The 15167-nt window shown below is 41.1% G+C and overlaps 1 protein-coding gene across 3 annotated transcripts in view; it reads left to right on the top strand.

Moving 5' to 3' along the window:
• LOC147708865 (muscarinic acetylcholine receptor M3-like) overlaps positions 1 to 14696 on the top strand; it is an 880867-nt gene extending 866171 nt beyond the window's left edge. For all 3 annotated transcript variants that reach the window (XM_086927478.1, XM_086927480.1, XM_086927479.1), the window contains one exon: positions 11512 to 14696. In XM_086927478.1, coding sequence (XP_086783604.1) covers positions 11531 to 13336 — 1806 coding nt within the window. In that variant the 5' untranslated portion in view covers positions 11512 to 11530 and the 3' untranslated portion in view covers positions 13337 to 14696. The remainder of the gene's footprint in view (positions 1 to 11511) is intronic.
• Positions 14697 to 15167: the final 471 nt, after the last annotated feature.

Below are 15167 nucleotides of genomic sequence, written 5' to 3'. Positions count from 1 at the left end.
GCCTATTTTCAAATTCTTCCAATTTCCATGAGACGTCTGATGTAGTCTTCTCTGGCTCCTGCCTGAATATCTGCCATTTCTTCATTTCATCCTCCAACATACCGGTTCTTTCTTCTACCTCTGTAGCTCTCCTTGACAAATCTGCGTATAATTTGTTTACTTTGCGGAGAGATCCTTGTATCTTTTTACTTTCTTGCCTAGCTCTACGGCTTTCCACTCTCGCCTCGGTCTGTATCTGCTTCAACATTGAGAACATCATTTCAAACCCTTTAGGTGATGATTGCCCTTGAGACTGACTCTGACTCTGCCTCTGCCTTTGTTCCATACCTTGCTCTGATATTTCTATAGTACCCATATTTTTATCTCCTGTCACCCCAGCAGTCTCTTGGTACATCTGTGACGTTGCAGAGTAATCCCAATCCAGTCGCTTTGCAATATCAGCATTTATAGGACTTACAATATTTTTTGATTTCCTTCGTTTTTTTGTCAAAATTTTGGACTTACGCTTAGCAGATACCTTTTGAACCCTCTCCAGATTCTGATGTGGCTACTGTCTCTGTCGCTAATCCCGACATTGTTTGCTCATTCTCTGTCTCCACAGAGCTTGAGGAGGCTTCAGAGGTGCTCCCCCCCAACTCCTCTTCTCCGTCCACCTCCTCCTCTTCCTCTTTCTCATCCTCCTCACCCTCATTTACAGAAAAAAAGCATTCATCAGAAGGAGAGCCTGGAATTGTCAAAGGGTGACCGCTGGAATGGCCTCCTTTTTTTAAATAAGGACCATCGGAATCTACAATAGCCATATCATTAACTATTATCATAGGTCCAGATTTAGTAAGTTCTTGAGTAAACTCCTCCCCCGTAGTATCTTCTGGTGTATGGACCGTTACTTCAGTCCGGATTTCTGCTCTCTCTTTCCCTGTTAATGCCTCTATTGATGCGATATCCTTGTCCATACACACAGACACAGCCCCCTCCTCGTCCTGACAATTGCCATTATTGCCATTATTTACCGCCCTTTGCTCCTGCCGAGTCAGTGTTATACTGTCCACTTGCACTTGATTCATAGCCTGTTTCTCCCCTTCCAGTGAATCATTCTCTTTCCCATTCTTCCCTCGCTCTGCACCATGCGCCTGCAGCGTTACTCCTCCCGGCTGCTTTGAAACCCCTTGCCCCGCCCCTTGCTCGTTCGCTGTGCCGGTTGCCTCCACGCTTACCGGTACTGTCAGAGCTGGGTCCGTAGCGCCGTCTTGATCCAAATGTTGTGGAGTAGGGGCGGTGTTGACTCACACACAGCGAGATCTGCGGAAGCCGGCGTGGTTGCTGATATCCCGCGAGTGCCGACAACAGGTAAAAAAGCCTCGTAAACCGTGGGTTGCCTCATGGTTGCCTGCTCAGATACTTTGCCGCCTGCATTGCATTTCTTGCTAGATGCCGTCTTACTTTTTTCCTTTTTCTTCTTCTTTTCAGTCATGCTGCTAGTTACATCATTTCTGACAACACTCCTTTCTTGTTCACCAACACGAAGATTATCCCGCTCCTCCTGACTCCGGAGCATTTTCTTCGCTCTGAGGTTAGCCGCAGGCTGCTCCAGGCAGCTCTCTCTCTCTCCTCTCTTGCGTTCCTTGCTATTTTCGGAGCCATCATATCCCAGTAGCTAGACGATGTGGCTAGCGCTCTTTGATAGCGCAGTCGAGTCCAACCAGTAACCTTGGCTATCAGCTGATTTGAGCACCAGCGCCGTCCTCACCGTCTGGGCGGTTAATTCTTTCCCATGTAGCTTATATTCAGCTATGACTGGGGACACTAAGATAAAATCTTTCTTATTTTTTTGCCCAAGCAAGTACACCATATCCTCGTTTCTCTCATGTACATCAAGAAAGTTCGTCCACCGGTCCGCATACACGTATCATCTTTCTCTCAAAAAGAATTCAGGGAGAGAGGGGAGACACGTCCTCTCCCTACAGCCTGCCAGCGGCCATCTTGCCTCGATCTCATAAGTCAAGTTCTAGGATTATTTAACAAGACCATAAAACAAACTGACTTGATACTTGTACTATAGTACCTGTATATAATTCTCAGAATACCGACTACAAGCTTGAACTGTGTCAGAGATGTAACGGTTACTGCGGTTTGTAGTTCAGTTCTAAAAAGAAAAAATGGGCGTCAATTTTGTAATGGGGCTGCTAGGGCCTGTCGAGTAGAATTAAACCGGAACCCCTTAAAAATATTCATATATTAATGCGCACCCAAATATCGATGCAGTGGCCTTATTTCTCTCGTCACCCTTTATAGCAGTTTTCTTATGTTTCCACCATTTTCACAAATTTCGTAAATTCCAGTATGTAGGAAAACAAGTTGACGCAATTAGAGAATGAGTTCTTTACGGACATGTGTTCCTGATTCTATTTACTTTATAAAACAATTATTGTCAGTACCTGGAATTTTGCAATCAGGGTCAGATTGGTTATCCTGGTTTAGACTTCTATTATGTGGCTTCTTCAGTAAATTTTACGGCCTTGTACCCGTTCTGCTGCGTGAAATAAACATGAGCCAATAAATATTTGTTTGGTATTTAAGTTTATCCTCTATTCTACCTTTTCTTGAAAACTGTTTCATTTAACTAATTACCCAGATGTGTCTATTTTATACCCTAAGATTGTTTGTGATTGAACTCACACTTTTGTTGATAAAGAAGCGCAAACACTCCTCGTCAAAATGGTGGAGCTTTTACATAGAGCCTGCCCGTAGAAATCACCAAGGATACGGTCTTTGTGATTATCGCGAGACTTAGCATTGTTTGGCCATTTATGTCAAAATGCAAAAGCAGAATAGTTATGGAGACATGATTGTATTTATTGGAGAGATAAATATTGAGTGTAAATAAGAATGAAATTGTTCGTAATGTACAGTATGTGGTTGTCATGTATAGAAAGTCTGTTTTTAAATAATAATGCACTGTAATTACTGTACAGCAATGTAGTAGGAATTTAGAGGTAGCAGTTTGTGGAAGAGCCAAACCTGAGTTCCCCCTGAGTAATAGGGTGTCCTAAAAACAAAAAAATTATGTATAATAGACACAAATGAAATAAGTTAAGCAATCTGTTAGACGTCAATAACTGCAGAACAAATATATTAATTGTTACAATTTCTTACCTTCTAGTTAACGCTCATGGGACATATACAGAATTCCTGAGGAAGGCATAGCCGAAACGCGTTGAATGGAATTTTCTGTTTCTGTATGCAACCATGAACTACTGTATAGTAATTTAGAAAAATGTGTATCATACTATCCTTTTCTTTGTATTTCATGTATGTGTAATGTAATGTTTGTATGAAAGCTTATATATTTGATATTTAAATAAGGAGAAATATAAGGCAATGAATTCATGAAAAATCAAAAAAATAACAATGCACTAAAATAGAAAGTGAAAATACATATCAAGTAGTATGTATTATACAAGTATTTGACGTCTAAAAGATGATAGGAACTATGCACAAAACCCGGTTCATTCAATAATTCCCGCCGGACTCAACTATATTCTCTAATCAAATTGAATTTGCACCTTCATTCACCACCTCTTTTCTAAAATCGTTCAACTGAGCCTTTGAACCCAAGGCAACACACTTAAGATTCAATTCTTTGCCATTACTCAGTCTCACCACATTCTGCAAGGTCTCCACAACCTCTTCTGGCTCAAGAAATTTACTTTCTCCTTCTAAACTTTTGTTGGGTTTCTGTACATGCACTTAATCTCCAACTTTAACAAAAGCTGGTTTGACCAGATTAGTGGAGTCCTAGTAACACTAGTAACACTTACATCTCATATGCGTCTCTTCCAACTTCTTCCACATTGAATTTGGTGACCAATGCTTCCCTGCACTGTTATGTAACCACACCAGAGTGAACTTACACTGTGGCTTCTACCATTATCACAAATGGAGACAGGTCAGTGGTGTCATTAGCAGTGATTCTCTATGCCCACACAGCCTTTCATACCGCATTGCACTGGACACGGTTTCCATACCATACTCTGAATGACTCCCTTAATCACCCTATTACATCTCTCCACAAGGCCATTCCCACTTGGATTATACCTGGACATGGTTTTGTATTTCACCCCTACGCTTCCAAAATATGTTTTTGCGGCATTCGAAACAAATTGCACCCCATTGTCACTTAACTGTGTGGCAGGAATCCCCTCTGACCAAAACACTCGGTCTAAGAACTCCAACACCGTGGCAGTATCCGCTTTGTCCACTATATCCACAACCAGTCACTTAGGGAAAAGGTCCATTAGCACAATCACATGCTCCTGGAGATCCCCTACAGGACCTAATAAATCCACCGTAACAGATTCCAAAGGTTGTTCAGGAATAATGCACTCACTCATGGGTAGTCTCAATGTCCTTACTGACTTGTCCACCGAAGAACACACCCTGCAGGAGCTGACAAACTTTTCCACCACCTTATCAAGTTCAGGCCAACAATTCCTTAACTAAAAGTTTGATTGTTACAACACTAAAATGTTCTTCATGTCAAAGGCTCAAAATTACTTCAAGTAATCCACATTGGGGAAAAACCTTACCTTCCCAAAGAACAACCCTTTTACCTACTGACAACTGTGACCTGACCTCCCACATAAGATTAACTGCTCCTTTCTTAGCCAACCCTCTTACATGTATTTCAAAACCATTTGCTAAACATCATCCTTCAGTTCCTTCTCCAACTCCTCCCGCTTAATAGCTGGTGTGCCTGAGTCATGTATCAATACAATTGTAAAGTCATCCCATGTATCTTGTTCACATTTTTTTAACAAGCAGGTCATTCTGGATAAACAATCTGCCACTGTATTGTTCTTATCAGGAACATACACAATGCAATAAACATAATCTTTTATTCTCATGGACAATCTCACAATCCTAGCAGAGCCTGTAACACTCCTTTCTGTTGTCAAAAGTTTCACTAAGGGCTTGTGGTCAAATGGTAGTTTGTCTACCCCACACAAAAACACGAACATGTCCAAAGCCCGTGCGCATGCCAAAGCTTTGTTCTCAATAATGGGATATTTTTCCTCAGGCCCAGGGATCTAGATGCAAACAGAATGATCCGCTCACCACCCTTAGCATCCCTCTGTGAAAGTGCTGCCTCTAACCCCTTATTACTAGCATCTGTCATTATGATGCAATCCAACCCAAGGTCAAAACTACCCAAAGCAGAAACTTTTTCCAAATCACGCTTAATGCTTCTGAAATCTGCCTCACACTGCAAATCCAACACAAACTTCACATGTTTCTTGAGTAGCTGTCTGATATCATTCACCTCATCAGCAAAATTTGAAATATATTTTGCACAGTCCCCCGCCATTACCAAGAACAATCTCACCTCATCTTTGTAATCAGGCGCGGGGGCTCCAGTTATTGCATTAATCAATAATGGTTTGGGTTTAACCCCCTTCACTAATCCCAATGCCTCAAATAAATTACACTCCTTTCCGCAAATTTACATTTGTTCAGCTCTACAGTCAGCCCCTTACACTTCTGTATACTCAGAACTTTCCACAACCTCTCATCATGTGTCTCTGTTCTTTCCAAAAACTAGGATATCATCCTGAAAAAACATCACTTCATCCTCCTTCTCAGTTTAAGCCACTGGAAAACGGCTGCCACCATTGCCAGTGAAAAAGATCAAGCGAAACCGCTTGCCCTCTACGCACTGTTGCGATTCCACCATTGCCAGCCCAAACTGCATCTTTTTAAATTGAAAACACCCAAAAGGCGTGATAAATGGCGTAAGGTTCCTAGACGCATATGTGAGGGGAATCTGATGGTATGCCACCCAAAAGATCAATAGTAGAGAACCACATTGCACCCTTAAAGCATGAAACCATTTAGTGATCTTTGAAAGAGGAAAACGATCTATAACAATGTTATTGTACAGATGGCCCAAATCAATGCAGAGACGGATTTTCCCATAGCTGAGGCGTGCCACCACCACTGGTGAAAACCACTCTGAACTTTCTATTGGTTCAATTACATCCATCTCTATTGGTTCAATTACATCCATCTCCAACAGTCTATCCAATTCCTTTGAGACTTCTTCACATATCAACAATGGTATAATTCTCAGTTTGTGTACTTTGGGAGTAACATTTCCCATGAGTAAAATCTTGTGCTCAAAATCATCCACCATGTCCAGATGATTGCTGAACACTTTTGGAAACCTATCCACCACCGCCTTGCTCAAAGAAAATCCTACATCCAACACTTTCTCAGTACTGTTCAGATACAGGACAATGTGTAACTTCCCTTGATCCTGCCAACCTAGTACTGATGGTCCTCTTTTCACCAAATACAGTTTACATCTTGCATGTCTTCCCTGAAATGAAAAGAAAAGGACAACCACCTAAAACCTAACATATCAATCCTCTCTCCCATGTAATTCTCTGGATTAATTTCTGTTGTTTTTAGGTGTGAACTTATTTTTTACACAATGTACTCCTCCACACCTCCTCATTGACTATGGTAAAAGGAGAACTTTAATCTGCATATATCCTAATGGAAACCTCTCCATTTGACATATCACACTCTGGCTTCCCTTTGGCACTCTCCTCATTTATATTCAAAACAATCTTATCTTGTAAGCTCATTACATTGTGTTCTGTTCTTCACTTTCCTCCTCAATATCACTTCCACAAGGGCTTCCACTCTCATATATGCATTTAACCCTATTCCTTTTTTTCCTGCACACCTTTACATAGTGGTCCTGAATGGCACACATACTGCACTTTTGTCTAATCGCAGGGCATGGCTTGCAATGCGCTAGATGCTCTTTACTGTCACAGTGGTAACATCTTCTTTCTTTCCTCATTCGTTTCTCCTTGTAGTTACTCTTCTGGTCTTTCTCCACTTTACGTGTCAACACCTTACACACACACTCCATCATTTTCTCAGATTGTTTTAATTCTGTGGCACATCTACCCAAGATCTCTGCTCTGCATACTATTGGTAATACATCCTCTATTGGTGAATCTCCATTGATCTAAAGTAGTTCTTGGATAGCTGGATTATTAGCATGCATGGCAAGTTGGTCCCTAATTAAATCATCATGTATAATGCCAAATTTACAATCTATTGCTAGCTTCTCAAATTCAACGACAAGGTCATCAGCAGATTCCCTTTTGAATTGTTTACGTTGAAAAAACTAGAATCTCATGATACCAATACATACTTTAGGTGTTTAGTATTTATCCAAGTCTTTCAGCATGGCCATAAACACATTGTCATCTCCACTTACAGTAGCCTAGGCATATGACTGTACTTCTTCAATCCTAAAAGACCTAATGAGTCAAAGAGTATTCTTTTATTTTCTTCAGGTGACATTTTATCTATCTCATCCACTGCACTATAATTCACAAAATAGTCTTTCCACTCCACACATTTCATTGATGGCTCCGTCCTGACACCCACAATGCATGTGGAGGACTAATTGAACAGTTTTGTTGAGCCATTGTAAGTATGCTACCAAAAAGCTATATTGGAAATCTTATAGTGTTCCTCCCAACATAGTGTTCACGTAGCAAATATGCCACAAATATTAAAACACAAACATGTCTCTTCAAAAATGCAGCAGAAAATGTAATTATAATAGTAAAAACAAATAAGGGTAAATACCCTCACCTGTTTCCTGAATGCTGTGTACACATAAAAGTCCCACGGGACAGGCTTGTAACTAAAGCTGTGCCTGTCAGCGTGCAACCAGATTCCTACATCTCAGGGAAGCTGTGCCAACCAGTGGTAGGCTTGGAAAAAACGTCACTTGTGGCGTGGGCGGATACTAACAGGCTGTGTCTGTCAGCGTGACAGGCCGTTAAAATAATTGACATGCCATTATTTGACCTTCCGTCGGTCTGCACTACACGCTAAAGCAATTGGATGATAATACCATATCCAAGATGGTGCCCTATCATGTAGCGTCATATTGTGTAACCCTATGCAAGAAGCGTTACAAGCGCCCATAAGGACTAGCAGCCATAATAATGGCAGAACGCAGGCTTAAGCGCATGCTCTCCACAGGATTCCATGCACCGTTGCTCAAAAAATGCAGCTGAGTAACCACACTCAACTGTGAAGTACACAGTTCGCAATGTTTCTTACACGCCACACGCCTTTGCCCGCAGCTCCCTTACCGGTGAAAGACAGTAGATAACCAAGCAATAATAACCTCACTGTGGCTGTCCCCAAGGTGGTCTAAAAGTCCTTGTAAATCAGGTTGAGGTCAAGAATAGTCATACAGGTTCAACATGTCGCAAATGTGTTGTGTGCACATTTTCATCAGTTACGCATATATCATACCGGTAGCGTGTGTTGAGTAAGTCATTTATTTCGAGCACATTATTGAGGAAACAGGTCTGCTCTGCAACACTGCCACAGCAACTATCGCACACAGAAGGCTGGCCAGTGGAACGTCCCCAAGGATGACATATGCATCATTCCGTGGTGTCATGCACAACACGGAATAAGCAAACCCTAACATTGAGTGGTAAGTTTTAACAGCCTCATTTCCCTTCTGCCTTGATCGTTACCAGTTGTTAAAGGCCCTCTCCTTCGTTATATATTATAACTAAAGTACAGGGCAGTTAACTGGTATGGTCCTTGGCAGCAGGCTTTAAGGCAATAGTATAACACTTTTCAAGGAAAATAAACAAAGTATATAACTCAGTCAAATGCCACCTTGTCACAAACTCTCCTACAAGCTTCATTCAGTTGCGGACACATTTGTGACATCTTGCACCATCTCCTCAGATCCAATCAGTACACTGGTCAGTTTTACAAACTGGATATATTAAGGGGATCACAGACCATTGATACAGGGATTTGGTGCAGTTAGTAAATGAAAAGACAACGACTTCTGTTTTTTGAGAGCTCTGTCTGAAGTAGGTCTTCAGGTCCAAGGAAGAGAGACATAATGATAGAGGAGACAATTTGCTTTCCCATTAAATATGACCACTTTTATTGAGCTTGTCATAAAATGACCACAAATAATTGATCACTGAATATTCTCCACTTGGGGATGCTTTATGCAGGTACTATGTAATTGTCTGCTAAACTGTTAGAGGTGTCAATGGTGTGCTCTGTTAAGTGTATCTCCTTAATGGAATATTCATTGACGACTGTGGGTTTCTGGCCTTAGTGTAAGGGGGTTAATGAGTGGTGAACTACAAAGAACAGTTCTTTGCTGTGATGTGATTTTTGGAGATGGTGTTTCGATAGAGGTTAGCTTTGGCCTGTGTGGTCTTTAATTTGCATTTAGCTCATGCCAATTATTCAGTGATTAGGTATAGGGATAGAAACAGCTGTGCCTGTTACAGGCCAATCTCCCTTCTCGATTCTTCAATAAAAATCCTGGGACGAATAGTGTTGGCAAGACTTCAAAGCTGGGCGGAGGAAAATGAAGTCATGAGCGACTTGCAATTTGGTTTCCAAAAAGGGATTGGCACAATCGAGCAAGGCCTAAATTAAATGTTATTGCAACACAAATATATAAGGATAAAGTCGGAACGCTTGTATTTTACCTTTGTGGACCTTTCATCAGCGTTCGACTGCGTGTCACACACCAAATTGTGGGCAATAATGAAAAGCTTGGGAGTGGACAACACCATCATCTGTTTCCTGAGGGAACTTTATAGTGGAGCCACAGCTTCTGTTCGCTACGGTAGGGGGGGCGAATGCTCCAGACAATTCAGTGTGGGCCGTGGAGTGCGTCAAGGTTGTGTTTTAGCACCTTTTCTTTTCCTCCTCTACATTAATGGGCTTGAGCATCACCTGCTGCAGGAGTGCAGAGATATGCCCAGGGTGGGGAGGAGGGCAATCCCTGCGCTCATGTATGCGGATGATGCCGTGCTTATGGCACGTTCTCCTCAAGCTTTGCAAAAACTAGTAGTAAGTTTTGAGAACTTTATGCTGAATCTAGACCTACTAGTAAATTGTAGTAAAACGTTCACAATGAACTGTGGTCCAAAATCAGGTAAACCGATGAAACAGATGTTTTTAAATAATGTTCCATTAGACAACACCTCAACTTTTTCCTATTTGGGCATTTTATTCCATGAGTCAGGTTCTTGTACAAGCGCAATTAAGGCCAGAACTCTTCTATTTATGAAAACGATCATGGCTCTAAAGAATTTTGTTAGAAAATTGGGCAGGAAGCCGATAAAAGAAATGTTAACTATATATAAAGCAACATGCTTATCCGTGGCTATGTATGGCTCAGGCTTGTGGAGGTACGCAAATGTTGATCCAATCCAGGTGGTGGAAAACAAATTTATGAGGGAAGTCCTTGCAGTTCCACAGTGTGTTGCCACATTTAACTGTCACGCTGAACTTGCTCAACCCTACATAACAGACATTATTAAAATTCAACCTATCCTTTTGTGGCATAGGGTATGGACCACAAATGAATGCGTTATGAATCGGGCTCTATTACAGGATACCCTCAGCCTGGATCATGTGGATAGAGCAGAATGGCTGGGATACGTAAAGTGTTTCCTGACTGAGATTGGGTGCTATTCTTATTACTCAGATCCATCTTCAATGGATAGCATCTCAAGGAGTACACTGAAAACACTCTGCCTGGACCATCTTGAGGATAAGAGGAGGAGAGCTGAAACTCTGAAACACTCAGTACATTCCCACCTCCTTACTCTATGTGAGACTAAGTCTGTACAGCCATACCTATCCCTGCCCATGACAAACTATGATCACTTTCTTTTAACTCGTTTTAGATTTTGTATATTTTTTAGATTGGTGTCTTTTCCTAGTATGAACTCATGGATACGTATATTGCCCACTTGCTCGTGTGATGGCATGTCACATCAATCGGATATCCATATCCTTTTCTTCTGCAGACTTTATAGTGCCTCTCGTAGAAAAATTATCGTCCCTTTTTTAAAAGAAATGAATTTAACCAGATGCCGCCCAGCTTTTTTAGAAGTCAAGAGAATGGATACGGTTTTAACTGTAACTGTGGTTTTAAGTTTTTTAAAAAGTGTTTTTAAATTACGGAAACAAATGGTAACTGAAATGGTTTAAATTTTTTCTTATTGAATAACTTTCTAATGATCTCCCTCAGTGAATTCACATTATGAGCTGTAATCATTGTAATCTGTTTTTATGTCTGTTACTTTTATGGTTACTTGTTTTTAACCGAGTAAAGTTCTTTGAACTGAACTGAACTGAACAGTGATTAGGTTTAATGACCTAGTTACAGGCAGGCTAGACATGGTTTGAGGTATTTATTGCACCTGAAGAATTCCAACACTGTGTGTTTTTGCAAACCATTTATCGTGTTTTTGTGCATAACAGATGTTAAACTGAAATCAGCAGTTGTACATATCTGAACATATACTGTTTGAGATTTCATAAAATCAAGTTGTAAAACATTTTTAGAAAAAGTAATGTTAGGCTTGTCCCATACTCATTTAGTAAAAATTATTCTTTTTTTCTTCTCTGCAGGTTATGTCAGTGAGTCAAAATGACCCTGTCTATTAACAGTACATCCTCGCCCCTCGTCTCAAACTTCAGCTTCCTGGACAGCTTTGCAGAACTCGTGGGTCAGCACAATGAAACAGCAGCAATACTTGGCAGCTATGACCGCTCGCAAATGAATGAGAGTTTCCCCTTGAAAATAGTAGAAGCAAATCAGTCACAACAAAACAATGGCACTGATCCTCTTGGTGGGCATCCAGTATGGCAAGTGGTGGTGATTGTTTTTCTCACCGGCATCTTGTCCCTGGTGACCATCATAGGAAACATTCTGGTGATAGTGGCCTTCAAAGTCAATAAGCAACTAAAGACAGTCAACAACTACTTCCTTTTGAGCCTTGCCTGTGCGGATTTGATTATTGGTGTAATTTCTATGAATCTTTCCACTACCTACATCATCATGGACCACTGGGCTATGGGCAACCTGGCCTGTGACCTGTGGCTAGCCATTGACTATGTGGCTAGTAATGCCTCCGTCATGAACCTTCTAGTAATTAGTTTTGACAGATATTTTTCTATCACAAGGCCACTTACATATAGAGCGAAACGAACAACTAAGAGAGCTGGAATGATGATTGGCCTGGCCTGGGTAATATCATTCGTGCTTTGGGCCCCCGCCATTTTGTTTTGGCAGTATTTTGTCGGTGGTCGGACAGTGGCCGAAAATAAGTGTTCGATACAGTTCCTAACAGAGCCCGTTATCACCTTTGGGACCGCCATTGCTGCCTTTTACTTGCCTGTCACCATTATGACTATTTTGTACTGGAGGATTTACAAGGAGACAGAGAAACGCACCAAAGAGCTGGCTGGACTGCAGGCCTCTGGGAGCAAAGCTGAGACAGTGCGCTTCATGCGCAAGACCGGCAGCTCCAGGAGCTGCAGCAGTTATGAATTACAGCAACAGCAGAGCATTAAACGTTCCTCCAGGAGGAAATTTGGCATTTGCAATTTTTGGCCTATGTTGAAGAACTGGAAACCAGAAGCCGAGCAAGCCGACCAGGATCACAGCAGCAGCGACAGCTGGAACAACAATGACGCAAATGCTTCTGCTGAGAATTCCGCTTCTTCCGATGAAGAGGACATGCCCGTGCAGACCAGGGCTATATATTCCATTGTGCTCAAGTTGCCTGGCCACAGATCGATCCTGAACGCCACCAAGCTACCATCTTCGGATGACCTGAATGCATCTGGCGATGAGTTTAAAAAATCAGACAATGAGGCCAAAGAGCGGCGGCCGAAGAAGCTGCACTCTCAGAAGAGCCTAGAAGATGGAAGCAGCAGCAGCCTCCAGAAAGGTTTCCACAAGCTTCCAACTGGACCGGCAGGGCAGGAGGAAAAGAGTTCCCAGCTCAACTCTTCAGTGACCAAGGGAACAGCACCGCTCCCTCTCTCGTTCAAGGAAGCTGTTCTGGCGAAAAAATTTGCGGCAAAGGCAAGGAACCAGATCACCAAACGGAAACGAATGTCCCTCATCAAAGAAAAGAAAGCAGCACAGACTCTGAGTGCAATTCTTTTTGCCTTCATCATCACATGGACTCCCTACAACATTATGGTTCTTGTGAACACTTTCTGTGACAGTTGCATTCCTCAAACATATTGGAACCTCGGTTACTGGCTTTGTTACATTAATAGCACAGTAAACCCCATGTGCTACGCACTGTGTAATAAAACTTTCAGAACCACTTTCAAGATGCTGCTGTTGTGCCAGTGTGGCAAAAGAAAAAGGCGCAAGCAGCAGTACCAGCAGAGGCAGTCTGTGACTTTTCACAAAAGGAGCCCTCACCAAGCCTCCTAAAATATATCCGTGTCAGATCGGAGGGGAGCGGGGCTTTGGGACAGAGACTGATCAGTGTACAGTGTGTTTCTTGATGAAAAATGAGATCAGGCTCCAGAATCCTATATTCTTTCAATAGATGTATGTATTTGGCAACAGAACCTACTTTGTTGGGAAAAAATATATCAAAATGTTATTATGAAGAAAAAACTGTTCCTTACCATAAAAAATGTTTATGTACCTCTTTTTTCCAATCTGCCCTCCACCTACAGTTTATAACATTGTTACACTCTGGTATCTCAGGTAAGCCTGTCTCACTAACAGTTGTCTTTACTCGATCGAGAATCCATTAAGTTCCTCTACAAGGCGGAAGGAGATAAGACACAAGTGAAATCAAGTTTCAATGTTTCTATTGTCATGTGTATGCATGTGGCAAAGCTATTTTGATAAAGGAGATCTTCCAGTCTTTTGCTCCTTGGGATCCATTTTGGCTCCCGCCACATAGAATCTTCTGGAAATAAGCAAAAGATTCTTCGGAAGCAGATCGTTCCGGAAGGAAAATGGGACTCCAAAATGTATTATTCCAAGTGCAAAAGGATATGCACAAATACAAAACACACATGTGTTACCCTATAAACTAATATTTGTAAGGGACAGGTACAACCTTAAAAAGACACATGTTTACCTGCCTGATGGGTTTGGCCTTGTTTTCGCTTATATAGCAGCAGAAGACCGAATCAACCACAACCTCCAATCAACGTGTGACTCTTGGGAACTCTAAAGGGAACATAAGGGCTTTACACTTGTAACCACCAGTGTTTCCTGGTATTATACTGTGTGCACTTTGCATCCAAGAAAATGCTGTGCTTTTGAGTGATGTTTTAAGTTCAATATATTCACATTTTTGGAAGATCATTTTGTACTATCCTTCGAACTGACCAAATTCTGTTGCCGGCACAGGTTTGCAAAGAGTACTTCCTTTGTCATATCACATCAGTGTTGTGAACACAGAACTGGTGTACAAGCTGCTTTTTGTATTCAGTGTCCGATGGTGTTTACAGATGATTTTGACTACAGTGGAAGTGAATTCAATGGTGTCTGTGTAGATGAACTGTTAACAGTTTTGTGTTATGTTTATATGAAGAAAATATTTATACATCACCAAACGTTTATTTAATGTTGATAAGTAGTACAAACGTAATGTCCTTTTAGTGATTCATAAAGGGGCCACCTGATCTATGAATACCTTCTAATGTATCTAGCTTTCATGTTGCTAAAAGTTAGCTATACTGTTGGTATCGAAAAAGAATACTTTTTTATACGACTTGTATAAAATGTCTATTTAAAATAAAGTTTGTAGGCTATGGTGTCATGAATTACAGTCAGGAGCAAAAACCTAATTGTGTTGTTTGGCCCATTGTATGAAGTTCTATAAAGTGAAAACAATAAATGATGTTGTTTCGTGTGCCAAATTTGCAACTAAAAACGATTAGGGGTAGAGAAGAGGGTTCACCAACCCCATTAAAGCACTCTGCTATTTAAAAAAAAGAGTGGATTCACACATTACAATTGAGGCAAAGAAGAAAACTATTTAATTGAGCAAATCTGTCCAATGGAGCAATACATACATGGATAAAGTGGTAGTGCGTTCAAAATAAAGTGACAACAATACAACCCGAAATACAGTGCAAATATCACAAAAATGAAAAAAAAAGCAGCAGCCATTATAAATGACATCCATAGCAGGAACTTAATCGTAGATCACTCTTGAATCGAGTAAAAGAATAAACAATAACATTCATATTAATACAAAAGATTAGTTCCCATCTAAAAGACATAAGACCTGAATAGT

Source organism: Lissotriton vulgaris, chromosome 6 (genome assembly GCF_964263255.1).
Source record: "Lissotriton vulgaris chromosome 6, aLisVul1.2, whole genome shotgun sequence".
NCBI lineage: Eukaryota > Metazoa > Chordata > Amphibia > Caudata > Salamandridae > Lissotriton > Lissotriton vulgaris.
This window is presented reverse-complemented; position numbering and strand designations above follow the sequence as displayed.